Genomic DNA, 27,308 nt, shown 5'->3' on the forward strand with positions numbered 1-27,308 from the left:
GATTAAATCCAAGAGAGTGACAATATATTTGGTTCAGAAATGAACACATACTGATCTAAATGTTGTTGGTTTAAATCAACACAATTGATATGGCTAATAAACACACATGTATTTGTAAAACTATCTAAACATTTCCAATCTGTGTGAGTATACTATGTCACAATATTTGATTAATATATTTCATCAATCACAATACACAAATGAACACACGCACACATCTCGGTAAATATCACCTACAACTTCCAATCAGAAATGCGTCGGCTATAAACTATAACTATAAACAAAGGAATTTAAAAGATGCAAAAATTACAAGCATCTATCATGCAGTTATTATATTCGCACAAAGGAAGCATGTAAGTGTTACAAAAACAGCTGGCCATGAAAGCTGTTATTTCATGTTTTTCAACTTTGGGGATGTTACTTTGTACACGTTCAAGCACTGGAAATATAATTAAAGAGATAATGCATTAAGTTTAACTTTCATACATGATCTTTAACGAAATACCTTCATTTAGTTATATTTTATCAAATGTATGTGAAAAGACGGTAATTGACTTGATTATAACAGCATTCGGTATAAGTTTAGATCCAGATTATTTGCCAGCTCTATTTTATTATTTGAGACATCAACTTCAAAAGTGACACAAAAAATGCAAGTAAACACTTGATATTTCCAATAAAATTAAGAATAAAATGTGGAGATCATAGAAATTTAGATAACAGCAGTTGGGAATTGCCATAGTATAACAGCTGCTGAAATTCAGTACGGGTGTGTACATTTCAACAGTTCATTGAGTTTTAATTTTATAATGTAGATTAATTATGTAAATAACAATGTAAGATGTAACCTGATTTCGTGTATTCCATCTGCATTTTCACTTGTGTACAATCCAGCACACTTTCAAATTTAAGGTCATGTCTCAAATAACAAAACAATAAGTTTGCAAATAAAGAGGATTTGCAAACTTATACCGGATGATGTTTTATAAGATTGAGTGGCAACCGTATTTGTGAATGCCCCTTTTATATTTTCGCAATATGCAGTATCACTCGACTAAGTACAGATAGCAATCAAAATAATAAAGTACATTTATTAAATGAATTGAAGTAATACCAGATGAGGCTAACTATAAAAGGCTTCCATCTTTGTATAAGAACATTTACACGTAGACGTAGATCAGCTGTGATGAAAATACAATTAAGATCTCCCATATGAATTAGGTCTCCCGATAGCAGATCAGTATAAACAATTACGTGCCCTTGTAACACAACGTTTCTTTTATGTCATCCGACATCATAACATTATTTCATTTTTTTATATAATGCGTGCTTACATAGCGTAGAAAGTATATTTTGAAACATTTCAGTACTTTTGCCGTTAAGTTATATGGTTCATACCGTAAACTATGCAACATAGAATAATTATGTTCGGTACCGTTTCTGCTTATTTTCCCAGTGAATAATACCAGGCAGCTGAATATATGTAATCTGCACTGTTTGGATTCGTTTGTTTGTATTCTTCTAAGTACTTCCTTAAATCGTCCGATCCTTTGATGAGTGCGGTTTCGAGCATACTGTTATCCGCTGTCCATCGTTCATGGTCTACATCAATTGATTTGTACCAATCATCTATATCGTCAACATTAAGACCGAACAAAGGAATAATCTGAGCTGGATGCCCTAGGCGTTTACAATCTTCCTCTATAGATTGTACCATGTTAAGTTGATTTGGATGAAATCCCTTTGTGCCCGGTGGGTAGATACTTATGTATGTTCCTGCAGGCGTCTCAAGTGAGACATGGCAGTCCGAAAACAGCCAGGAATAGAGAAAACAGCTTTTGTCCATTGGTTTTTTTCTGAAACACAGTAGTTAAAAAACAACAATATTCAGTGCATAAAAAATACTACAGAAAATACTAATTAATTCAATTTGAGTACAACTATTGACACGGATACACAATTCATTGTTGAGATACAATGTGAAAAATAAAGTTTATTGAAGATGGTTCTGTTTGTTTAAAAAAAACTTATTTGGCCTGTTCTCCTGGGCGGAGAGGTTTAAGTCATGTTTTGGGTTAGAAGAACACTCTAAACTCTCTTTTTTCTATCCCCAAGAAAAGGTTACATAAAAATATTATCAATAGTCCTTCACAACATGGCCAAAGTCCTTAAAGGTTTACTATAGGATCGTTTAACAGGGTTACTGTAGGGTCATATATCAATATACTGTTCATGTTATGAGTTTTTTTATGTTTTATTAATAAATACGACAACATCAAATTCAATCTAGAGTTACTCTTTGTAAACCAATGGCAAAAAAACAAGGTAAGTCTTGGATTAAAAAAAAAGATATGTATCGTATATTAACCGTAGTTTACAAGAAATAAGCGCTTAATAATACAAAAATATCAGGTGGATAATACCCACACCAGTCCTTGAATACAAATGATATAAGTAAAATCAACATCCATACATGAAATTTTAAGAATTTGCTCAAGAAACCCAAAAAATGTAAATTGAATAAAATAATAAAACTTTTTGTTTTCAAATTGTATCACCATCAAATTATTGGAGTGAGTTACATACTGTACCTATATGTATGTTTGCACTTGTTTATAGATACAAGTGTGATGCTGTGATAGGTTAAGCTTAATAATACTTTAAAACAATTAAAAGAAAATGAAGCATGATAATTTCAGTGATAATTATAGAAAATGAATACATGAAGTAGCAATAGAAGAAGCTGTGCTTTACAATAAATAATGATATATTAAATATAGTATATAATTAGTGAAACAATGGTTGTTGTAGTAGAAGTAATATAATTAGTAATATATGTAGAAGTGATTTTTCAAAGAAATCATATATGTAAAAACATTTCAGATCATTTCAGATATCCGTTGAGTGTCATTTTACAATTACTTTGACCCATCTTTGTTTTGTAGCTGACATATTTTTTTTAACTGATGAAGAAAGAAAATACACAAAAAATTTAATTTCCATTTTATCAAAAATATCGAAATATATGATCTGCTCTACACTCTATTTCCGGTGCATTTTTAAGACAGCAAATCATCATTATCTATGCTAATTACAGACAACTGCAGAAATAGTATATTTTATTTGCAAAATGCCACAAATTCTTGTCCATTCACTTTCCCCTATCCAAATGGGAGATGATATATGTAATGATGATCTCTCCTTGAGACTCAGATGATCAAGATGACGCAGCTAGTCCAGTGTAGCTGGAGAAACGGTGTATTCTTTGGAGGACCGTGAAGAAATTACAGACCTTATGTAGCCAAAGATGATAGTCTGGATATAAAACCAAAATATATTGACAGGTCCCATAAAAATGGCAGGCCTAAGGATACACCGATGAATACCATTGTAAAGTTTGTGACAGTAAAAACCAAAAATGAATTCACTAAATATACTGAACAACTGAGACAGAAAAATGATTACATACATGAACACCTTTCCTCTTTCATGATTGAGCTGGTTGTTCTAAGTAAACATCTCATAAAGAACTTGAACTCCGCTGGTTCTGACACTGACAGTTGATGTTAATGCAAACATGAACATAGACAAGAAAGGCTTATATTGATCAGAATAAAAAGACTTACATGAATGCTCATGACCTTTATGGGCTAGCATTGTTGTGATAAGACAATTTTCATATTTGTACGAAATATATATAGACCACCATTCACAATATTCGTTTGATTTTCGTTTCCATTAGTATGTACATAACATTTACTCACTATAACTGTCTCGTTAATTATGTTACCATCTTTAAAGGTCATAAGCTATATTGACTTTCAATGTTAATTTTGCAATTTACTTCATACCATTATTACTACGGGGGCAGAAGGGACTTAAGTTGGTTTTGGAGAGATGGGTATGAAAGTACCAGTTACGTATGTAATATGTGTAATTTGATTCAATAATGTGAAATTGGTTAGTGTCGGCAAAGTAAAATCGTAAGATATTGTTACGATAGTCGTTGGATATAATTTAAGTCTTATTTCCAAACCTTTGTTGTTCCTCTTCCTTTTCCGAAAGTATTATACTCAACCTGAAACATATTCAAATACTGTTTTAGTATGTCCATTTAGTAATATCAATATAAAAAGCTACGGTAAAAAAACTCAGAGGCCAAAAGTTTAAACATAAACCCCGTTAAATGGCAAAGTGTAAATGCCCAAAACATAGAACAAAAACAAATGCCATTGCGACGATAATTGCAAAAACATCTTAACCTGGAATTCAAATATTGTTGATTTTATAAGTTTATGTTTTTTATGTAATTCAACTAAATATGAGAGAACCAAATTCAATTTAGAGATACAAATTGTAACGCAATGACAGAAGAACGAGGTTAGCCTTTAATTTAAAAAAGCTTTAAAATAGATATTGAACAATGACCGTTAGGTTTTTGTTCACAATGACAATCTTGATAGAATCAAGTTACGTTTGAAATATAATGACGCCAAAATTACTTTGAAAATGTCCCTTTTATAAGAGCTTAATAATACTGAAACATCAACATGGAAATGCGCATGCAAGCCCTTGAATGAAAATCATGAAATTTAAATCAACATCCGGATATAAACTGTTAAGCATTTGCTTATGACCCCCCCCAAAAAAAAAAAAAAAAAAATAAAAAATAAACGATAATTGATGTTGATGTTTTTTATTTTTAAATTTTACCAACAACATGTTATTAAGAAAGAGACACACTATATGTATATGTGTTATTATTGAACTTGGATATTTTAGTGAAAATAAATTTTAGAATAAACATGATTCTAATTATGGTATTGTTTTCAATCAGCCTCATTATTGCATTTTGCTTTGTTGCAACAGGATCAATGAGAAGATTTTCTTAGAGGGTAGTGTTAACTTTGTACGTGGTCAATTCATTGCAGTTTATCATATGTTGTGTTATACTTATTTAGTTTAGTACATATAATCACTATCCAACTGTTCGAAATTATGTATAGGTCCGTGCTTGTTTTTAGATAGCAAACTTCGCGTCAATTAATTATAGGTTATGAACTTATTTTTAACAACAATACTTCGTTAAGGTCTGTAATTAATCTCAAGCAGAGAATATATAGAATCACCTAACCTTTGCAGTTCCTCTTCCTTTTCAAAAGTTCCTTAGCTAACCCGGGGCCGTATTCATAAAACTTCTTAAGTTTTTCTTAAGAAAAGTGAAATCTGTCTCAACTTAAGATAGGAATTTCGTTTATCTTAAGTTCTATTCATAAGCGTTCGTAAGTAGAAGTTGGTAAATCTCAACTTAAGATATGAAGGATTCCTAGGAATTTCCTAAGAATTTCTAAGTCCCGTTGCTATGTGTTGAATAAAAGAAGAAATCCGTTAAAAGTTAATTTTTTACGGTTTTGGAAGCAAATTTGTATTTTTTTTTTGTTCAATTTTGGATAAAGTTCTTGAAGAAATTGAGTCATTTAAAGTCGTGTAATAATTGGCGATATTGTAAATAAATGAAATAAAAAAAATCGTCAGTTTCGGCACAATTTCTCTGTTATATTAGTGGACATAACCAAGAATGTCACCTTAAAGTGCTAACAGATGCATTTATTATAATAATCATTGTGAATGAACAATTACTACTGCGCTATGACCACAGCTGAGGGACAGGGTGTAAAGTCGAGAAGCCAGGCTTCGTTACATCAATTTTATTTTATTTGGGATTTGATTCTTGAAATAGGAAAAACGTATACTTATTTGGCATTGGGAATTGGTCACATATTGTGACCAATGAAATGCAATTTCGGGTTTAGAGGGGGGGGGGGCGCACCGGTGCGCGCCCCTTCAAAAATCGTCGAAGTTTATTTTCTTTTACACCATTCCGATTTCAAATTGCTAAAGTTTCCTTGAGAGAGTAACCCCAAATCCACATGCAAACAGTTTATGCCATGCACCTTCGGTTCTGAAGGAGGGGCGCATGTCAAAGGGTTGCGCCCCTATGATACGCCACCTCTAACGTCAATTCCGGTAACCGCCCCTGTGATGGGCAGAAAAAGGCATATTCAGTCAAACATGGTTTTTTTGCAAGTGACAACATTCATAGCCAGTTTGCAATGATTCATAACTTATGAATATCTTGAAAGGGTGAGTACAGTAATAAAATGAACGAGTTTCTGCACACATAACATGTAAACAATGGTACCAAGGCTATGACAATAAATGAGGAAGTAACAAAAGGACACAGTTTTTTCGATATAAAATTTAAACACTGCACATTTATTTCAGTGATGAACATAATTTATCCAAACACTTTGGCACATATTGCAATCGTGTGTTCCTGAGGACTCCAGTGAATTGCCACGAAATGTGAATTAGTTTGGTAGTTCACTAGATGATACCATATCCACGCTTAACCCTTTTCCCTACTTTGTTTTACACAATAATTTGTAGTTCAAATGACAGCTACTAACATTAAAATATCCATGATGAACATGTAACTATCTGAAAATAAAAAGGCAATAGGTTTAATCATGAAACATGTCTGATATAATAAATATGTATTGTTATACATTAAAACAGTGTTCTATGTTAATTGTGAATACAGCTATTAGCCCACTTAGTATATGTCCAGGGGCAGATCCTGGATTTAACATTAGAGGGGCATAACCTAGGGGCATAACCTTATTACTTGCACCCCTAGGCCTTTCCAAAGAAATGTTTAACAATTTCAAGTCCAAAATGGTGCATTTTGTGACTTTTTTATAGAGAAAAAGTAAATTGGACCATTTCGGTGGATATGTGCTAGATTCACTCCCTCCCTGGATTCGATAATGTGTTTACATACATTATAGAAGAAATAAGACAAATCAGTTTAGAGGATAGGGGAAATTTATTTGTTTCAATGTAAGAAAACAGTAAGTCACATCATAATATATTACACCGAATGAGCACCAAAAGCTTATTTTCACGAGTGGCGTAAACAAGAGTGAATAATATACTAATAGTATTAATTAGATGAAATATGCTGCAATCTTACACTGAAACAAGCGAGTTCCTTTTTATGATATGTCTAAAAGTTATTTAAAATGGCAATTCCTTGTAATATTTCGGGAGGGCTAATCAAACCCGCAACATTGTTTTGGACACTCAGTCGGTGAAATGTTGTCCCAGACCTGTCGTGTGCACATGCATGTTTTCATAATTTGAAGTGAGGGGGGGGGGGTTAACCTTTTAATACAGTGAAAATATCAAAATGTTATTTCACAGTTTGAAACAGTGAAATACCAGTTTTAGTTTACTAATAAATATGTATAAATCACCGGAAAACCAGTGCTAAATAGAGGATAATTGTTTTTTTTTCAGTGTAAGATCATTATATATTTCTTGTGAATCACCTTGTGAACACTTACAGTAAATAAAAGTAAATAATCCATTCGTGGCTACACCACTTGTGGAACTTGGTGTTTGGTGCTTACTCGGTAAAATATAAGATGGTCTTACATTAATATGAATAAAATAAATGTTTAAATATGATTTAAAAGGATATTAAATAACATTTTATTGTTGTTGTTTTTCAGCAATAGAGAAATATCAATTTATATGATAAATATATGTAAGCAACTGTAACATATAAATAAATTCTTAGAGTATACCAAATATGAGAGTACTCTAAAGCTATTGTTTATAGCCATTGAACTGTTTAAACAGGCTTAGAAAACTATCAAATCATTGAAGTTAGAGTTATGAACGCGAGGTTTCAGTTTAGTTGCCATTATAACAACGCCAAGGCTATCACAGTACCAACAATAATCTACCAGCTGCCACAGCTTGAGTGCGAAAAAGTGGATACAGATCTTTTAGGAGCTAAAATAGAAAAGAGCCAATGACACTCCGAGTGAGAGACAAACAGAAGAGCTCATGATATAAGAATGATTATTTATTTTACATAATGTCATGATTATGAGGGCTTATTTGAAAAATCTGGGAATTCAGTCCAATATAAATGTGTTCCATGGTAAAATCATTTGTAATATTCCAAACATTTACAAAATAACCGAAATACATGTGAAGATTAAGCACATTTAAATGGCACTCCATTCCTTGATTTCTCAAATAAGCCCTCATAATTGTGGTATTAGGTAGAATTACAAGTCATACTTAATTTATCACGATGTCCGCTCTTTGTCTCTAGTTTGGAAGTAGCATTTGCTCTCTTATCTATATATATATATAGCTCCAAAAAGACCTGGAGCCATTGTTTCGGATACGTGCACATATCTAATATACATATTTGATTATTGTTTATGATTGTCCAATTTTATTTTAACATTCAAAGATGTCCATTTTATACATTCATGTTATACAACTGTTATCAATATCTACACATGTACCTGTGCATGGCATACATGCTATAAGCTCCAACTGTAAACATGCACTGGATATCCTAAAATAAAAAAGCAGAATGATAATTCCTCATTTTGAAAAGTTGGGTGTGGTAAACAAACATTTGACCCAGTCGACAAGAGCACCCTTCGAGTATGGGTGTTCCAACGGTCGAGGGTCCAAGGGTTTGAGCCCCTTGATTATGCATCAGTCAGTTGTAACCACGCCCCTAAGTCCGGGGAATAACGGGGACTTTGACTTTTGGTCCAGCCAACCCCCCGTAAAATCCTAACCCTGCGAGACAAATTGCTAATCAAAGCCCTACCAAAAGCCCCCGCACCCCAGGGGCATCATAGGTTAGGACCATTCCCCGCTTTTTTTGGTGCAAAAACAAAAACCACTGTAGTCACTCTGCACTGCGGGGCCACCTGGAAGGTGAACACATGGCTCATTCCCCCCGCTAACCCCGGTATAATCCCGGACCTGGGGCGGGTGGGGGGGGGGGGGGGGTGGGCGTGGTTACAAATGAATGGTGCAATACTTTACCTTTTACTGGTGTCAGAAATAAATGAAGTGACTTAGTCAGACAGTCAACAAACGTGTTACTCGTTTACTGATAATTAATAGCGGTAATTGTACAGGCAGAACATGTTTTCTTTCAGTATTATTAAGACTGACAATGAGGCAATGTTTCAGAGAAATAGTGGTTCCCCACCCACTCAAAGTTTCTTCAATTTCGAAAACTCAATCAGCTAATGCATAAATCCTTTGATAAACCGCTTACTGAATTAATAATGTTGCTTTATTCAAAGATATATTCATACAACTTACTGTAACTTACTGTAAACGCTGAACTTTTATCCGGTTGATGTTGTTTACGGAATGGAAAAACGCAAATACGTTCCTGCAGCTCAATATGGTTATTTTTGTCTACGACATGTACATAAAATACGCAACGGTTGCTAAAGTGCGCAATGTTCATATGACTTTATCAAGAGCAAAAGCGTTCAATATTATTTAAATACTCCCAATGAGATTTAGAATAACACTTGATGATGATTTCTTTTCAAGATGGCCGACTCTTATAAACGACTTAAGATTTGTTTCTTAACTAGTTAAAACACCTCCAACGTTGTCTTAACTTTTTGCCCGATTTATGAAAAAGGAATTCTTAAGACAAAAAGTTTTATGCACTTAGGAAAAGAATGGAAGTAGTAGTAGAAGTAGCCGTAGTAGTAGTAGTAGTAGTAGTAGTAATAGTAGAAGTAGTAGTAGTAGTAGTAGTAGTAGTAGTAGTAGTAGTAGTAGTAGTAGTAGTAGTAGTAGTAGTAGTAGTAGTAGTAGTAGTAGTAGTAGTAGTAGTAGTAGTAGTAGTAGTAGTAGTAGTAGTAGTAGTAGTTGTAGTAGTAGTAGTAGTAGTAGTAGTAGTAGTAGTAGTAGTAGTAGTAGTAGTAGTAGTAGTAGTAGTAGTAGTAGTAGTAGTAGTAGTAGTAGTAGTAGTAGTAGTAGTAGTAGTAGTAGTAGTAGTAGTAGTAGTAGTAGTAGTAGTAGTAGTAGTAGTAGTAGTAGTAGTAGTAGTAGTAGTAGTAGTAGTAGTAGTAGTAGTAGTAGTAGTAGTAGTAGTAGTAGTAGTAGTAGTAGTAGTAGTAGTAGTAGTAGTAGTAGTAGTAGTAGTAGTAGTAGTAGTAGTAGTAGTAGTAGTAGTAGTAGTAGTAGTAGTAGTAGTAGTAGTAGTAGTAGTAGTAGTAGTAGTAGTAGTAGTAGTAGTAGTAGTAGTAGTAGTAGTAGTAGTAGTAGTAGTAGTAGTAGTAGTAGTAGTAGTAGTAGTAGTAGTAGTAGTAGTAGTAGTAGTAGTAGTAGTAGTAGTAGTAGTAGTAGTAGTAGTAGTAGTAGTAGTAGTAGTAGTAGTAGTAGTAGTAGTAGTAGTAGTAGTAGTAGTAGTAGTAGTAGTAGTAGTAGTAGTAGTAGTAGTAGTAGTAGTAGTAGTAGTAGTAGTAGTAGTAGTAGTAGTAGTAGTAGTAGTAGTAGTAGTAGTAGTAGTAGTAGTAGTAGTAGTAGTAGTAGTAGTAGTAGTAGTAGTAGTAGTAGTAGTAGTAGTAGTAGTAGTAGTAGTAGTAGTAGTAGTAGTAGTAGTAGTAGTAGTAGTAGTAGTAGTAGTAGTAGTAGTAGTAGTAGTAGTAGTAGTAGTAGTAGTAGTAGTAAAAAACTGATTTGCGTCTAGATGTTTATTGTAGATATTGAACTCGTACCCATCCGCGGTGTGACCTTAAAAAACGCCATTTCAAAATGTTTAGCGAAGGTTGTCATATTTCACAATATCTTAGTCTATTGTTTCAGTTTACAAGAATGAATGAAGATGAATGTCAATTGTCGGAATATTGTTTATTTTATTATTTCTATCTTACATAAATTGCCTGTTGTGATCACTAATATCAATTAGAATATTGGCAAGCGATGCATACAAAATACACATTTACGTTAATCAAATTATCTCTACCAATGTCCTCAATTTTCAATGATAAGGTTGAAATGCATTGCAGAGAGCGTAACCTTATAACCAGTGTGTACATGCATTATACCAATCGGTTAAGTGACCATTCACACGACAACAAGAGTTACCAGACACAGACAAAGCTTTGACTGAGGCAAAACACGTTGTCTGATCAATCAGGTCAACCTATTAATATAAATTACATATTACATAATGGAGAATAAATATCTAAAAACCAGGGATAAAAGATTGACACATTGATGTTTTATGCATTATTCTTAAACCGTTAGTAACGGTTTATGTCATACAACATTAAATTTGAACTAGAAATATGAAAATCTGCGATCTGATCTTTTGTCAGGTCTTTCATCACTGCTTGCAGATATCTACAAAATTGCTAATTCCAAGACAAAACGGTAAATCTGTGAGAGTGCAGCTTTAAATAAATCAAAGAACAAGTATTGGTTTATATAAGTTATTGCGTACATCCAGAAACTTCAGTAGAATTGTGTTCCATTGCTCAAATACAATGATTTTGCTGCCGTACGATTATAGCAGAGAAAGGGGACTTAAGTTAATTTGGGAGTATTAGGCTTGAATATTGCATGGTAGCGTCAACATATGCACTATGAGTTGTGCAACTGTGTAGTGTGAAATTGGTCAGTGTTGTCGTTGTCAGTCAAACGATATTGCTACGACGTAGAATATAATTAAGTCGTATGATTACTCGCAACAGGAGGCCGATATTGATCTTAAGCAAAAAGCTTTACATTCCCAAACCTTTTTATTTCCTCTTCCTTTTCCGAAAGTCTCTCAGTCAACCTGAAACAAATTAGAATATGGTTTTATTATTTTCTTTACATACTTCTCCATTATAGTTTATAGCATTTCATTGACTATCTTAACAATTATTGTTTTAAGTGATTACTACTTTCGATAAATGTAATTGGAGTTATACAGGCTTGATGTGCGCGCAGTTGGGTAAAGGTCCCCTTGCGCTATTAATTAGAAATTAACTATTGTATGCGCATTTTCGACAGCTTAAGTAAACAAACGATTTGAAACGCTGATCATTGTGCCAGCACACGGATTAAATGTAAATTAAATAAGGAATTATACATGTTATTTGAACACTAACGACTCTATCTTGTAGGCTTCAAACGAACAACCAATCGGTATACACATAATCGATGACCTCAATGTCATAATTGATGACTCGTCACTGACTGTCAAATGTGCTTTTGTGTATATCGTGTTATGAAATTTGTGAGTTTTAACCATTTTTTGAAGAATTGTGTTACAATTTAAATACATCATAACATTCGGTTTGTATTGAAAATGATTGAGCACATTCACACAAAATGAGTTATGACTCATGTAAACAAAGCCAATACAAACACAGTTGCTGATCTTTTAGGGTGATGCAGTTTTAGATTATGAAAATCAATATTTTGCAATTATCAGTATATTGTTCAACATTGTGTATAATAACAAGCGGCAGTTGTATTGTTGATTGTGCATAGTATTTATATTGTATTGTACGATCAGTATGCATTTTTTATTGACTGGATAAACTTCAATAAGTCAACATTATAAAAAGCTCATAAGATGCGCATAAGATGAAAAATCCATTAGTATAGTAAAACGGTTTTTTTCTTGAAAATTATATCTACGCTCAAATCTTTATCAGACGAAATCATCCACTTGGCCAATGTGTTGATTAGAACAAACATAGTTTGCAAATTAGTCCGAAATCTTTCCATATGAATTTAACCATTTGAATACGTTAATATACACACGCAATTCCGCGAAATATTTTGCTAAGCTCTACAGCTGTTTAAGTTTTATGTTTTTAAAGGTTCATATATTTTGAAATTAAATGGGTCATTGACGTTATAAAAAATATTTCAGTTTAATTATAATTTTAATTTCTTCAAAGACAGTAATAATGTGTCTGTTCACATGCATTGTAATAACTTTACTGTAACTTGAATTCGTATCGCAATTACTTTAATTCTAAAGTTTATTTGTATTACTTCTGTCAGAATCCGCAAAAGGCATATTGTAACAAAGCATACCATCTTCTAGAAATGCATTGGCTCGGAACTGCCAGGGCATAGTTAATTTATGGCATGCTTGTCATGTTAATTTAATTTTCAGTAAGTGTCACTAATTTGCAAATTTCTATGCCTTTGGTCAACAATTGAATAAAGTTCTCTCATAATAAACTTGATCAAGATAAGTATTTCTTTACGAATTTAACAATTACTCTGTGTGATATACAAATGTGTCATATTTTGTTACATGTTGTGCAGGTTTAATCTTGTAAAACGAATTATAAATGTGGTTGACATTGAACGCGTTGACTTGCAAATCACCTATTTCATGGCTATGCAGAAACACTAACACATTGAACTAACCGGGCGGCTGGTTTTTACTTCCACACACTATTGTATTGCAATCCTTTGTGTGGCAATACCGTGCTAGTATTTTAAATATGGAAGTTGTTTTAATCGGCCAATGGACTAGTCAAGGGCAACGCCTTTACCTGTTTGTTGGTTGGAGGGGTACTTACGCGTAACACACGTAACCAAAATTGAAATTTTGGAACCGCCCCTGCATATAACACTGGTACTGGTACACCCCACTGTTCACAGATTCAGACTTCACATGTTTCAGTAACACAGGATGTATCGTCAATTTGATGTTTAAAATGAATACAGTAATTTGGTTACCGGAAGGATCATCATGAGCATCACTAGCAACATTTAAATCATTCGATAGTTAAATAAGAATCGAAATGATTTACTCGTGATTTTGATGATAAATACTGAAAGGGGACAGAAACCTGGGACAATTCATGTTTACGCGATTAATTTTTATGAACTGTTTTATTGCTTAAACACACTTTAAACAGTTTTTGTTTACTATCAAGCTAGACTAATTATCACATGTTTACCTACTACACATCAACATTCCATGCTGTAATTTTCATGTTTATAATGTTACAGCTTTTGCTATTTAAATGTATACGATTTATCCTGTAGGTCTTGAAAGAACTAACCATGTTACAGTGGTATGTCAACTAACGGAACCGTGCGCGGGTGGATTACCCGTACAGCCGGGAAAATTCGTTGATGCTGTCACTGTTTAAATGCCCTAATCCAATTCAGTTTTGTTATTGTATGCATGAATATAATAAAGAACGGCTTTGTAAATGTTTATATGAAAGACTACAGAAACAAGCTCAGAAGCAAAAAGTTTAAACATACAAAAAGATAAACATAAACCCGGTTTAATGGCACAGGGTAAACGCCAAAGACATAGAACACAAAAACAATCACAAACCAGAAACATGAAATAACAACACAAAACAATTCAGTACATATATTCTACATACAAATCAACTAGTTGTGTTTATCAAGGATAGTAAGGTACCGCCTTGGAACGGTCAGTAAAATGTTAGTTTACATGAGGTTTAAATCAGTTTACGTGCACAAACCTCACTCTTATTCCAACAATATGGAATAAAGTAACAACGTAAAAGGTAAATCTTATCAAAGTATGCTTTACCTGGAGGAATCTTAATAATAAAACATAGATTCTTGTTTTCACTATGTTTCAATGTTTCTGATCTTCGTGTATTTTAACCAGTTTTCCTTGTGATAGGTGTTTTTGCATAACGAGTCTTGTAAATAAGTTCATGGTACCTTAAATTCATGTAAGACGTAGTATTCTGTTTTGGTGTTTTCTGTTTTACTGTGACATGCTCATCAATGACTTGTTTATATAGGTGTCCATGCACCCAATATATATCACCCATATCCTCAAGGATGTGGGTTAGATGCAACGGTACATTGAAAAGAGGTTTATTAAAAGATTTGTTATCAAAGTTCTTGTATGTCCTAAAAGAAACAATTATGTGTAGTGTGACTGTGTTATGTGAAATCGGTCAGTGTTTTCGAGGTCAAATCGTTTGACATTACTTTGACAGACGTAGCATATGATTTAATTCATGTGATAAGCCGCGACTGTAGACCAAACATTTTTTAAGGCAGAAAAGGTATAAATTTCCAAACCTATGTTTTTCCTTTTCCTTCTCCGAAAGTTTGCTATTTAACCTCAAACAAATCATAATATTGTTATATAATATTCATAAATGACTTTGCTATTATTTATGACATTTCTTTTACTACTTTGACCAATATGATACTATTGATAACTATAATTAAAGTATATTTATGCAATCATATTCGGGTTCAAGTGGATGTTAACTATCGAATGTATGTTGTTGTTTTTGTTTTTGTTATTGTTTTTGGTAGTTGTTGTTGATGTTGTTATTGTTGTTGTTGTTAAATATTACGAATACTTGTAATACGATCATATAAACACAGCCAAAGGTCTAAACACTTCCATTTATGATAATAATTTTACGTATTATACGGATATACAAAAATAAAAAATAAATATTAACAACGCCAATTATCACTTGCCTTTTGTTCTCATCATCCAACGTTTTAACTTTTTCGTTTGACCTGAAGAGACAGATATCATCTTACTAGATAGCATAGCAGTAAACTAAACTAGACATTATGTTTGTTGAAGATATATTTGTATATTATATACTTTAACTATGCATTGAAATGACAGTGATCATCTCTAATAAATCTAAGTTCAGCAAAGTTTTCAACATCTTAATTTTTAAATAATTAAACAGTGTATGTGCATCCGTTGCATCAAAACGTAGCGATGATCACAAACGCCAAACTATGAGGGGAGGCTTCAAATGCACCAAAGAATATAACTGAAAATAATAAGTTTTCTGTTTGCACGACTTTAATTAAGTAGGCATGTCAATACGCGATGGGATAATCAAAATATATCGCAATAGCATGTTTTGAGGCTATGAGGTTGTTAGAGAGTTATTCAATGGGCGTGTCTAGAGGCGATGGTGTAATCAAAAGGCAATGCAATAGGCGTATATAGAGGAAACGAGATGATCAAACTATAATGCAATAGGCGTGTCAACGGGTGGCTGTTTGATAGTATGAAAATGCAATATGTTTGTCTAATAAGTGGCCTGGTGAGATTATATGATCTGACGATAACGCAGTAGTCGTATCTAACTGAAATAAGATGATTGTATTTCTTGATGAAATACGATGACCAGAAGATTCTTCAAGAATACTTGTTTGCAAGTTTTTGTGCAAGTAATGCTTTTATCACATTGTTGACTATGATCTAAAAGTGATTGAAAAGTAATTCACGTTATACTTATGAAGTTTTTGCACGTGTAGACGTAATTCTGTTTCCAGGTCTTCTTTCAGGCAACTGAAATTAAGTTGGTATAGCAATACATGTAACGCATTTACGTCTTTTAACATTTCCACGAAAAAAATGCACTTGAGAACGGAACTAAAATAAATCATTTGTACGTCTCCATTTGTCTTAAGGTAAATTTCCCTTGGAATATAACTTAATTTTCAGTTATTCCTATTACTAGTGAATTCTATATTCTCCTCGTTTCAATTTTGAAGGAGCTTTGATATAAAGAAATGCTTACATTGTCAGATATGTATAAATTCTAATGACCATCATGTTTAATTCTTCTGTGAAATAAACTAAGACTTTTGACCAGTATATCGATTTGTATTGGAATTTGAAAATAAACTTGCGATGATTGTTATCAAATGTCATGTTACGTTCAATAGCAAGAATATGCTCTTTGTCGTTGAATTTAATATTTGAAAAATGCACCCCATTATTCGAACACTCATAAGCATCTTAATACAAAATCAAGCTAAGCTCACTCTTGTTATTTGTTGCAAAATGTTCAATGTTCTTGTTAGAGAGTTTTGAACCCTTCAATGACATTGTTTTAAAGTTGAACAATAAAAGCTGTGTTTGTGTTGATACATTTGAAATCAAGTATTTTGACGAAAAAAAGGAACAGCCAAAATCATAATTATTTCATTTACATGTACGTTAAGTACATCCCCAATCAATCAATCAAAGGGTTGAAAATGTACATTAAAACTATTGTTGCTTGAAATGTTTTTTTATTGACGGAGCACTGTGACTGATCTATATTAAACATCTAGCATGCGCGATTACTACTAGTGTTATGCAATTAAGTAAGACTACGGAACGTTTAATCATCTTCTTCAATGAAAAAATTATCATAGTGGAGTCAAAAAGAAAAGAGAAAAACATATTATAAAATTAGTGTTTACATTCACATGAATTCATTTGTATGTACACAATTATCATTGACTTGTAATTAAAAAAGGATACAGTTTGTGATGTACACAAAGTTAAAAGGGAATAAGGTTTATTGTCTTTTTCAAAATCGGGGAGAGTATATTTTAAACTTTAAATGAGTTATGCATCATTGCCATCCAATTAACATATCAAAACACATCAAATAAGGTGATAGATATTGGCTTACCTTATGTGTTCTTGTGAATTATTTAAGTCCATTTCTTTTAATCTAGGGTTAAAATACATATTATATGTTTTTATATTTAAAGAATACATAATAATTCATCACGGTGTCTTTATCCCAATAATTCTGTCTTTTTAAATGATTGTTATTTCAAATTTAAATATTAAAAGAAGTATATTATTGTATTGTCTTGACTTTATGTATTCATTAAAGGTGTATTAATTTTAAGTTCAGAACTTCATGCTCAGGTATTAAACTACAATACAAATGCACATGAAACGACATGATTTGTCTGTTGTTGTTTTTTAAAAAAAAACTCTTCGACTGTGTTATCTGAAAGTTATTACAGTTTGTTTCTTGAAGAGAAAACAGAGTTTAACGGTACTCACACACTCATAGCTATACTTTTTTAACGCATTATGGCCCTTCAACTTACATATCGAAAAACACATCAAATAACGTGATACGTATTGGCTTACCTTAACATTTCTTTGGATTCCTTTAGGGCATTTTCCTTGCAGCTAGGTATAAAATGCATAGTATTTTAAAAAGTATTACATACTAATTCATCGGCGTGAGTTAATCCATATAACGCTGTCCTTTAATTGTTGTTATTTCCAATTTGAATACAATACTTGTATAATCTAGTATTGTCTTGGCTTTTGTATTTTGAAAATATGTTAACTAGAAAACCTTCTTTTCAGGTATTTAACTACAATGTACATAAACGTTAAACGTTATCATTTGTGTTTTTTACAAAATTGATCTTGACCTATGGTATCTTGAAAATGCGTTTTTACAGTAGTAAGGACTTTAAACGGTACTCGTACATTCATCGCTATATTTTGTAACGCACTATGGCCATTCTAATAAAATATCAAAAAATAATCGTGATACATGTCTACTTACCTTAATTCTTCTTCAGATTCGTTTAAAGCTTTTTCCTGGTTTCTAAGGATATAAAACGTATCATGCCGTTAAAAAGAAAATGCAAACATGTTTCTGTTGTTTTTTTTCAACATTATTTGTTCTTTTATTCACGATGGTGACTAGGACAAAGTCGCCCTGATGATACACTTTGAATAATATATGTAATAACTCGACTGACCTGATCAAGCAAAATGCATCAGACACACGAGTTTATGTTCAAGCGAAATAATACCATTGTTTCTAAATTGGTGTAAGTATTCGCAATGGTAAAATGTTTGAAGTTAATTTTTTTAAAGTTACCTTGATATTAATATTTAATAAATCGACTTCATATAAGAAACCTTGTATAGAATGTTAACAATATCGTGTACCTATGTAATGCTTACTCTATTTGGTCTTGCAAATCTTTTAACTGCTCTCGTGTTCCTCTCAATTTGTTTGACTTTGCGGCTATAGTGTCATAAAACTTATAGCCTTTTTCCCTGGAAAATAAATTGTCAATCACTCAATTTAGATTAACTATAACGTTCGAAGAGAGGGCTTAATCAATGATATATTTATTTTACTCGTTTTATAATTAAACACGTTGAAAAATGAGTAATAATACATGAATAATCAACACCACCCCCTAAATCTCGCTAATAATACGAACTATACTTCATTGACCGATTGCTCAGAACTTAACAACATTGCTAACTTTGTCACGGTTAACCTTTAAAACGTTCCTGCTCTGGAAGCTTGATAAATACATTTGTAGTCTGTTGCATTTTAAACAAAACTTAAGACAAGTTATTGAGCTGTATTTGATATATTTCACGTTTAATTGTTAACAATATCAACACTGTTTTAATGGAATGGTATCTACAGTGATAAAACGCTATTTCATGTAGCTTAAGGCAATATCCTGTTTAAACTAGTTTCAAAACCCTACCTTAGATTTTGAACATTGTAGTCGTTTTGATTGATATAAGAATAGTTAAATTAAAATGAAAAAAAAAATGATATACATAGCCTTACTTCAGTTTAGTACATTCCTTATTCAGTTCCTCTATTTCCTCTTTCAGCTTCGTTTCACTTTCTCTAAACGCGACAGAAAATATACAGAGTTATATATGTCTAAATTGTTAAACACACATTGAACTTTAGCATTAATGCAGCGATCACAAGTTTGGCCAGAATATAAGTTAGTTACCAGTTACCCAATATTAGATTGAAATAGAACGTTTCATTGTTTCTGCTACTATAACAAAACGGTCTAAAAAGAATATGTTTCTTCTGACTAAAGATTTACTATTTTAGTCTGTTTTTCCTATACAACATACAAAATATATATAAAATAAAGGTTTAACTTCTTCATTCTGCCTTTGTACTAGATTTAATAAAGAATTCAACAAAACTACTTACCTAGCTCTTACTAGTTCTTCTTCCTGACCTCTAATCCGCTCCATATGCTGTACCGTCTCCATTGTACTAGCCTCGAGTTCTTTTTCTGTTCTGTTAAATTTAGTATTAACGCAACTTTAATGCCTTCGCCTGTTTGTAAAATGCTAGCGAGATTGTTTACCTTACATTCAAATGATGGTTATATTCTAAAGAAGTATCAATAAAAGAAAGAATTACTTAATTGCACTAATCAGGCTCACTATAAATAAACTATATTTAATGGCTGCAAACGATATTTCACCTTTTAATTATTTCATTTTAGATAAAGTTATAATTCAATTCAATCAATATTCTATCCCAAAATAACATTCAAATCAGTGGCTTTAATTAATTAAAACAAAACATATTCATATTAAAAACACAATGTAATTGTTTAAAACATAAATGATGTGACATTTTGGCCGGTTAAAAAATAATGAATCACTAAAAAATAAGATTAACGATCACAATAATAAAAAGGAGCACAACATGGACTGGTGTTTCACAATTGAACATCCAAAGTTCGAATTGTATCATTCAAAAGAACATTTAGTATATTATCATAACTTTGAGGGCATAGTGTAGGACATTAAATGGTACTTATTGAACTAACTTTATACAATGCCGGGCCTTTGTGCCATAACTTAATGACACAAATTAAGCAAAAGTACAGAATATCAAGTATTCTTTACTATTATTTGTTCAGATTTGTTTGCATTATCAAGCAAATCTGTCCATTTATATTGCATTGCATTACTTACGATTTCACATAAAAAAAGACTATTGTTAACATGTATTTATAAAAGTATTTCGTACGATAAATGTGGACCGAATGAACTTTAAGTTGGTTTCGGAGAGCTGGGTCTGAAAGTTGCTAAGTAGCGCTAATATTTGAATTTTGTTTTGATCGACTGATTAGTGTGAGCTTGGTAAGTGCCGTCGAATTCAAATTCAGTAAGATATTGCTTCCACAGTAATGAAATAAAATTAGAGTTGTATGTTTACTCGCGTCAGTAGACCAAATTTACATAAGTCAAGATAGGTATACAATCCCAAACCTTTGTATTTCCTCTTCCTTTTCGGAAAGTTCCATAGTTAAACTGAAACAAATTAGAAAATTTTATTATTGTTTTTGTTTCTGACGCTATTATTTATGACATTCCTTGAATAATTTGATAAATAGCTACTTAATGAGATGATTGAGAGTGTATCTATGAAATCATGTTAGGGTCCATCAGGATGTAAACTATCAACTTTTTGTTGCAAGCGTTGCTGATATTATTGTTGTTGCAGTGTCTTTTGTTGTTGTTTTTTTGTTGATGTTATTGTTGTTATTTCTGTTGTTGTTGTTATGGTTGTTGCTGCTGTTGTTGTTGTTGTTGTTGTTGTTGTTATTCCAAATTTTATAATTGTTGATATTATGGTTGATGTTGTCTGGATTTACTATTCTTTGTAATAGAAAGCCAGAATTATGGACATTTGTGTTTTAATATTTTATTCTAAATCTAATTCGAAATTCTAAGATTAAAAACACTAACAACAACAATTTTCACTTGCCTCTGGTTCTCATCATTCAACCTTTTAACTCTTTCTTCCGATCTGAAGTGACATGTATCATCCTACTTGATAGTATACAAGCAAACTAAACTATGCAACTATTATCTTTGTTTTTAAAATATATTTGAATATCATAAACTAAAATTATGCATAGAAATGAAAATGATCATCTCATTTTTTATTTCAAAACTAGTTTTCAAGATTATATTTTGTAAAGAAATTGTTTAGTGTATAAGTTACATCAAAATGTGTCGATAATCACATACGACAAACTATGCTGGGAACTGTAAAATACTGTAAAATACATCCATATAAATATAATTGAGTATAAGACCTCTGTTTGTATGACCTTATGGCCCTTTGAACTAGACTACACAAACAAGGGTGTCTATAAAGAATGAGATGATCAGAAGACAATGCATAAGGCGTATACTGGTTGACGGTACATTTCAGAACAGGGCACAAATCCCGAACACCAGCTCAAACACGCGTTTGTTTACCGTGATCGATTATTCGATGATCTAGATCAATACAAAGGCTTGCCTTGGTCACACTTGCGAAGTTTTATCTTGTTTTGTTGAGTATTTTTCTAAAAAATGCCATTCAATGTTTATACGCTTAAAGATCAAAATGTAGCACATGGGGGATTCGAGGTCAGAGGGTCTCGCGCATCTTTAGATTTTGCAGTTATGTTGACCTACATTCAAGATATTTATAAATAGAAATCACGGTTTACATTTGAAGTGAATGTTTTGAAAAAACATCGGAAACAATAAATCACTTTACAGCTAAGTGTTTATTTAACATAGCATACTTTTTAATTATGATTGTATGACCATGTATTTTTCGCTTTTCAGGTGTTCGGTATTTGTGCCCTCCATAGAATCATTTTAAGGGTGATTTACTGTCCATAAAATGAACGATTTACAGCATAAAATTGATGAGATCGTGAATCGGTACTTTGGCAGCTGTTTCCACATGAACCAAAAATGTTTCATAAGAAATTTGAAGTTACTACAACAAAAACTCTCCAAGATGATTGTAAAAACACTCAAAAAGTGTTCGGATTTGTGACCTTAGCCAGTATAGGCGTATCTATATAAACAAGGGTGGTAAAATATAATGCATTGTGGATATTTGTTTATTACAGTGTAAAAACGTATTTCATTTCACGAGTGTCATAGAAAAACATTTTTTCACGAGTGACGAAGCTTTTATGAACACTAATTAATGAAGTTTTATACGTGCCCATATGTTTCCTAAAAAAAAGGAAACACTTTAAGTTTGAATGGGGCATAAATACATAACCAAATTACTAAGCTGCCATTTAATGAATGAAAATTTGGAAGGCCAAATGTGTCAGCAAAACATATGCGGATACTCATTGGGTTTTAAAAAATATTTCTCAGTTTAAGACTGCATGTGTTTCATAATAAATGAATATTCAGTTATATTGCAGTCAGAGACCAGTCTGTTTGGGATTGAAAACAGGTTTGTTTTTCAGGAAAAGTGTGAATATCACGCTAGTTTGTTGACCAATTTGGTGGTGTTGGTGGGGTAAACAATATTGGATTATCTGTAAATTGTTGTGTGAATTTTCCGGGAAGCTCATTTTACCGATTACAACGACAAACTGTTCAAAATACAGTTGAACGATGATATAAAATTATATTGTTTGTTCGAAAAGTTGTTTTCTCCTTAATTTGTTTGGTATGAAATCAAATGTTCGAACTATCAGCTTCAAGATAAAGAAAATGTTTCAAAAACGGGCTAATCGATAAAAAACGGTTAGTTGTTAATTTCCAAATAAAAAATCATTTAAATTTATAAATCATTTCTTTAAAATTTAAACATTTTCTGCCAACGTTTACTGGTTCAAAGTGAAGTGTTTTGTTTTGATCAAGGGAAGTAACTACAAAGGAATTTAAAAGTAGTTCTGAAATATTTTGCAGTAAAATATCAAATTTTCACTGTTGTTATTTCACTGTTAAAACACAATATTGTCGAAAAGCATGAAAGAAAATAGGCATTTTTGGCTGAAGAGATCAATTGATAGTAATACAATAGGGGTATATTCGACCGGTGGGTAAACCAGAAGATGATGCGATAAACTATTTAAGAGTATGTGATTTGATCAGAAGGTAATGCAATACGCTTATATTGGGCAGTCGGTACAACCAGAAGATGATGCGATAAACTATTCAAGAGTAGGTGAGTTGATCAGAAGGCAATGCAATAGGCGTAAATTGGGCAGTCATGATAACCAGAAGATGATGCGTATTCAATAGCATGTGAGTTGATCAGAAGGTAATGCAATAGGCGTATATTGGGCAGTCGGTATAACCAGAAGATAATGCGATACACTATTCAAGAGTAGGTGAGTTGATCAGAAGTTAATGCAATAGGCGTACATTGGGCAGTCGGTAAAACCAGAAGATGATGCGATAAACTATTCAAGAGTATGTGAGTTGATTAAAAGGCAATGCAATAGGCGTATATTGGGCAGTCGGAATAACCAGTAGATAATGCAATAAACTATTCAAGAGTATGTGAGTTGATCAGAAGGCAATGCAATAGGCGTATATTGGGCAGTCGGTAAAACCAGAAGATGATGCGATAAACTATTCAAGAGTATGTGAGTTGATCAGAAGGCAATGCAATAGGCATATATTGGGTAGTCGGTATAACCAGAAGATAATGCGACAATCGTTTTAAGAGTATGTGATTTGATCAGAAGGCAATGCAATAGGCGTATATTGGGTAGTCGGTAAAACCAGAAGATGATGCGATCAACTATTCAAGAGTTTGTGAGTTGATCAAAAGACAATGCAATAGGCATATATTGGGCATTCAGGATAACCAGAAGATAATGCGATAAACTATTCAAGAGTATATGAGTTGATTAGAAGGCAATGTAATAGGCATATATTGTTCAGGTGGGTTAATCAGAAGATGATGATCAATTCGAGATAAAGTAATTTGACCAGTAATAGGAACCGCCAAAATCCGAATTATTTCATTTTCAAGTACTGTTGAGTACACGGTCAAAAATTAAAATGGTTGGTAATGTACATTAAATGTTCTTGATTAATATGTAGTCATTGCTGGAACATTGAGATAATGTGATACAGATATACATATGTATAGCATGCGCAACTTCTACTATTGTAGTAAAATTATGCAAGAAGGTATTATTAGTTATCTTAACGGAACCTTTTTATGTTGTATTAAGAAACATATCACACTATTATAACTAGTATATACATTTACATGTAACTAATTAGGTATTGTTTTTAGAAATTTAGTCCTGACTAGTAGTTATAAAACAAACATTCCGTGACGATCTTTACAAGAGTACACATAGTTAACTGGGCACTATTTCTTGTCTTATTTCAAGATCGGGGATAGTTTACTAAGATTGATAACTCGCAATTTGTAAAACATTAACATATCAAAACACATAATATAATGTGATACATATTGGCTTACCGTAACTCTTCTTCGGATTCCTCTAAAGCCCTTTCTTTTAATCTAAGTATAAAATAAATATTATTTCATTTTTCATTTTAGTTATACATACTGATTTTTGGTGTGTCTTTATCCCTTAAGCTATGTTATTAAATTATTTCGAATTTGAATACAATACTGGTATTTTATAATATAATTCTGATTTCATTTATATTTTATAGAGACAGTTTATTTTTTGTTAACTTGAGTACTTGATGTTCATTTATTTAACCACAATGATTATGTCACAGATTGATTTGTGTTTTTACAAAGTTTGACTAAACCTATGCTATCTTGAAGTTATAAAGAGTGTTTTAAGAAGAGTAAGCTTAGTTTCAACGGAACGCATGCATACATTCATCACTAAAATTTGAAGTACACTACGGTCGTTCAATTTACTTATACAAACACATGAAATGTCGTGATACATACCCTAATTCGTCTTTGGATTCCCTTAAAGCTCTTTCATTGTCTCTAAGGATAAAATATTATTCCATTAAATAGAAAATGCAAACATATTTCTTATTTATGATTTTATATATAGGATTAAGGATTATACCCTTCGAAAAACAAACGAGATCACTCACTCATACTGCAAATTAGTAATTGTATTTTGTACAAATCCTGATAACTTTATCCAATGCAAAATGTATCAGGCACCCTATTACCATTTCGATGCAAGCAACATTACTACTAAATTTGAAAGTCACAAGTCTGAAGTTTTCATTTAAATTTGCCTTAAAACAAATATTTATGAAATCGAGTGTTCAGGCGAAACCTTATGTCATTTAATGAATTTAGGTTTTGACGTACAAATGTTTTAACACTTACTCAATGTTTTCCTGCAATTCTTTCAACTCTTGTCTTCTTCCTTTTAATTCCTTTTCCTTATCTGCTAGAGCATCATCTAAACTTATCCTGCAAATAGTAATGAAAAATTAATTTATCGAGTTTTTAAGACCTCAACATAACAGTTTTACTTGTTGAAGACTTCAGTTCTATAGTATTATCGTTTAGTTAAAGTGAAGACAAACTACAAAAGTTATTCTGAAGAATAAATACTAGTGAGATACAAAAACACAAATATTAAATACGTTTTTAACAACGATAAAGAAGTAAAAACACCGTAACCTTACTTAAGTTGGTTGCATTCCTTCTCCAGTTTCTCTATTTTCTCTTTCAGCTTCGTTTCTTTTTCTCTACACGACACAATAAACATAAAATTTATGTATTTATGCCTTGTTAAACATAAACTACTACTTCCGGATTAAGCAGCGATCACAAGTTCGACAATAAATTTTGTGAGATTCCATGCACTAAATATTTGGTTGAAATAGGCTGTTTCATGGTTATTTTTATGATAGCCAAATTGTAGAGAAAAGTTTATAGTTGTACTAGACATGGTTTTAGATTGAAAGAAGATTTTAACAAACTACGTCACCTAGCTGTTCGTAATTCTTCTTCCTGACTTTGTATCCTCTCCAAAAGCTGTGTTTTGTCCCTTTTCCTAGCCTCAATAATTTTTGTTTGTCTGTCAATATAAGTAACGTATAAGCGCAACAACTCATGTATTTTATTATCGATTTTTGAAGAACATTCAATTCTTTGCAATGATGTTTGGTAACCGTGTATAATTAAACAAATGATTTGTTATAACGCTTAATAAGAAACAATCGCAATAATTTAGTATTTGTTCTTCTGAATGTTAACACATGATATTTAATCATAAACAAACATGATTTTAAACCTTATATTATTAAGAATCCTTTTTGTGTTTTTGTTTATTTTTTTATTTAAAAGAAACATCAGTAATACAAGGTGAATTTCACTCATTTTTTTCAAAGCAGATTTTAAGCTATAGAAGTTCGACCTACCAGGTATGCCAGGGGTAAACGACTTTAAAATATAATAATAATATTGCTTGATTTGAAAACATTAAATCCAACCGTTTCACTGTATGACGAATAAATTCTTTGACAGACGTTTGGTCTTCCTCTTCTGTTTCGTCCATTGTCTGTGTTTCCCTAAAGAAAACATTTGCTATGATAAAAATATAAATATATATAATTCACTACAACAACTACTATTACTACTGCTACTGCTTCTGCTGCTGCTGCTGCTGCTGCTGCTGCTGCTGCTTCTGCTACTGCTAGAAGAAGAAGAAGAAGAAGAAGAAGAAGAAGAAGAAGAAGAAGAAGAAGAAGAAGAAGAAGAAGAAGAAGAAGAAGAAGAAGAAAAAGAAAACAGAATAAGAAGAATTTTGCTTAAGCAAATTGACGAAATCAAACTTTATTCAATATTATATCGTATCTGCAAATTGATTCATTTTATTTCCTCGCCATCTTCTTAACTACTTAAGGACAGTTTTTCTATTATTCTTTTTATCAAATAATACAGGTAATTTTATAATCTGACACAGACCATGATTTACATACCGCAATAGTTTACGTCAAATGCAAAATAAAATATTTATGTTTATTTGGGCATCAGTCTGTCTGACATTGGTATAGTTCTATTAAATAGTGAAATACCTGTCTTGCATTGTGTCGCCTCTGAACATTCTTCGCTCCCTAC

The 27,308-nt window shown here is 32.1% G+C and overlaps 1 protein-coding gene across 1 annotated transcript; it reads right to left on the bottom strand.

Annotated features, from left to right (window-relative positions):
• Nucleotides 1-1,444: 1,444 nt before the first annotated feature.
• On the bottom strand, nucleotides 1,445-27,308 carry LOC128222381 (trichohyalin-like). Its single transcript, XM_052931356.1, has 20 exons — nucleotides 27,266-27,308; nucleotides 26,681-26,758; nucleotides 26,176-26,265; nucleotides 25,871-25,933; nucleotides 25,566-25,652; nucleotides 25,167-25,208; nucleotides 24,717-24,758; nucleotides 21,228-21,269; nucleotides 20,729-20,770; nucleotides 19,653-19,742; nucleotides 19,266-19,328; nucleotides 18,635-18,730; nucleotides 18,228-18,269; nucleotides 17,798-17,839; nucleotides 17,322-17,363; nucleotides 16,148-16,204; nucleotides 15,367-15,408; nucleotides 11,654-11,695; nucleotides 4,037-4,078; nucleotides 1,445-1,856 (listed from the first exon to the last, which is right to left on the bottom strand). Exons 1-20 carry the CDS (start codon nucleotides 27,292-27,294, stop codon nucleotides 1,445-1,447), a joined length of 1,485 nt encoding a protein of 494 aa, XP_052787316.1. The 5' UTR covers nucleotides 27,295-27,308.

Source organism: Mya arenaria, chromosome 16 (genome assembly GCF_026914265.1).
Source record: "Mya arenaria isolate MELC-2E11 chromosome 16, ASM2691426v1".
In the NCBI taxonomy this organism is placed as follows: domain Eukaryota; kingdom Metazoa; phylum Mollusca; class Bivalvia; order Myida; family Myidae; genus Mya; species Mya arenaria.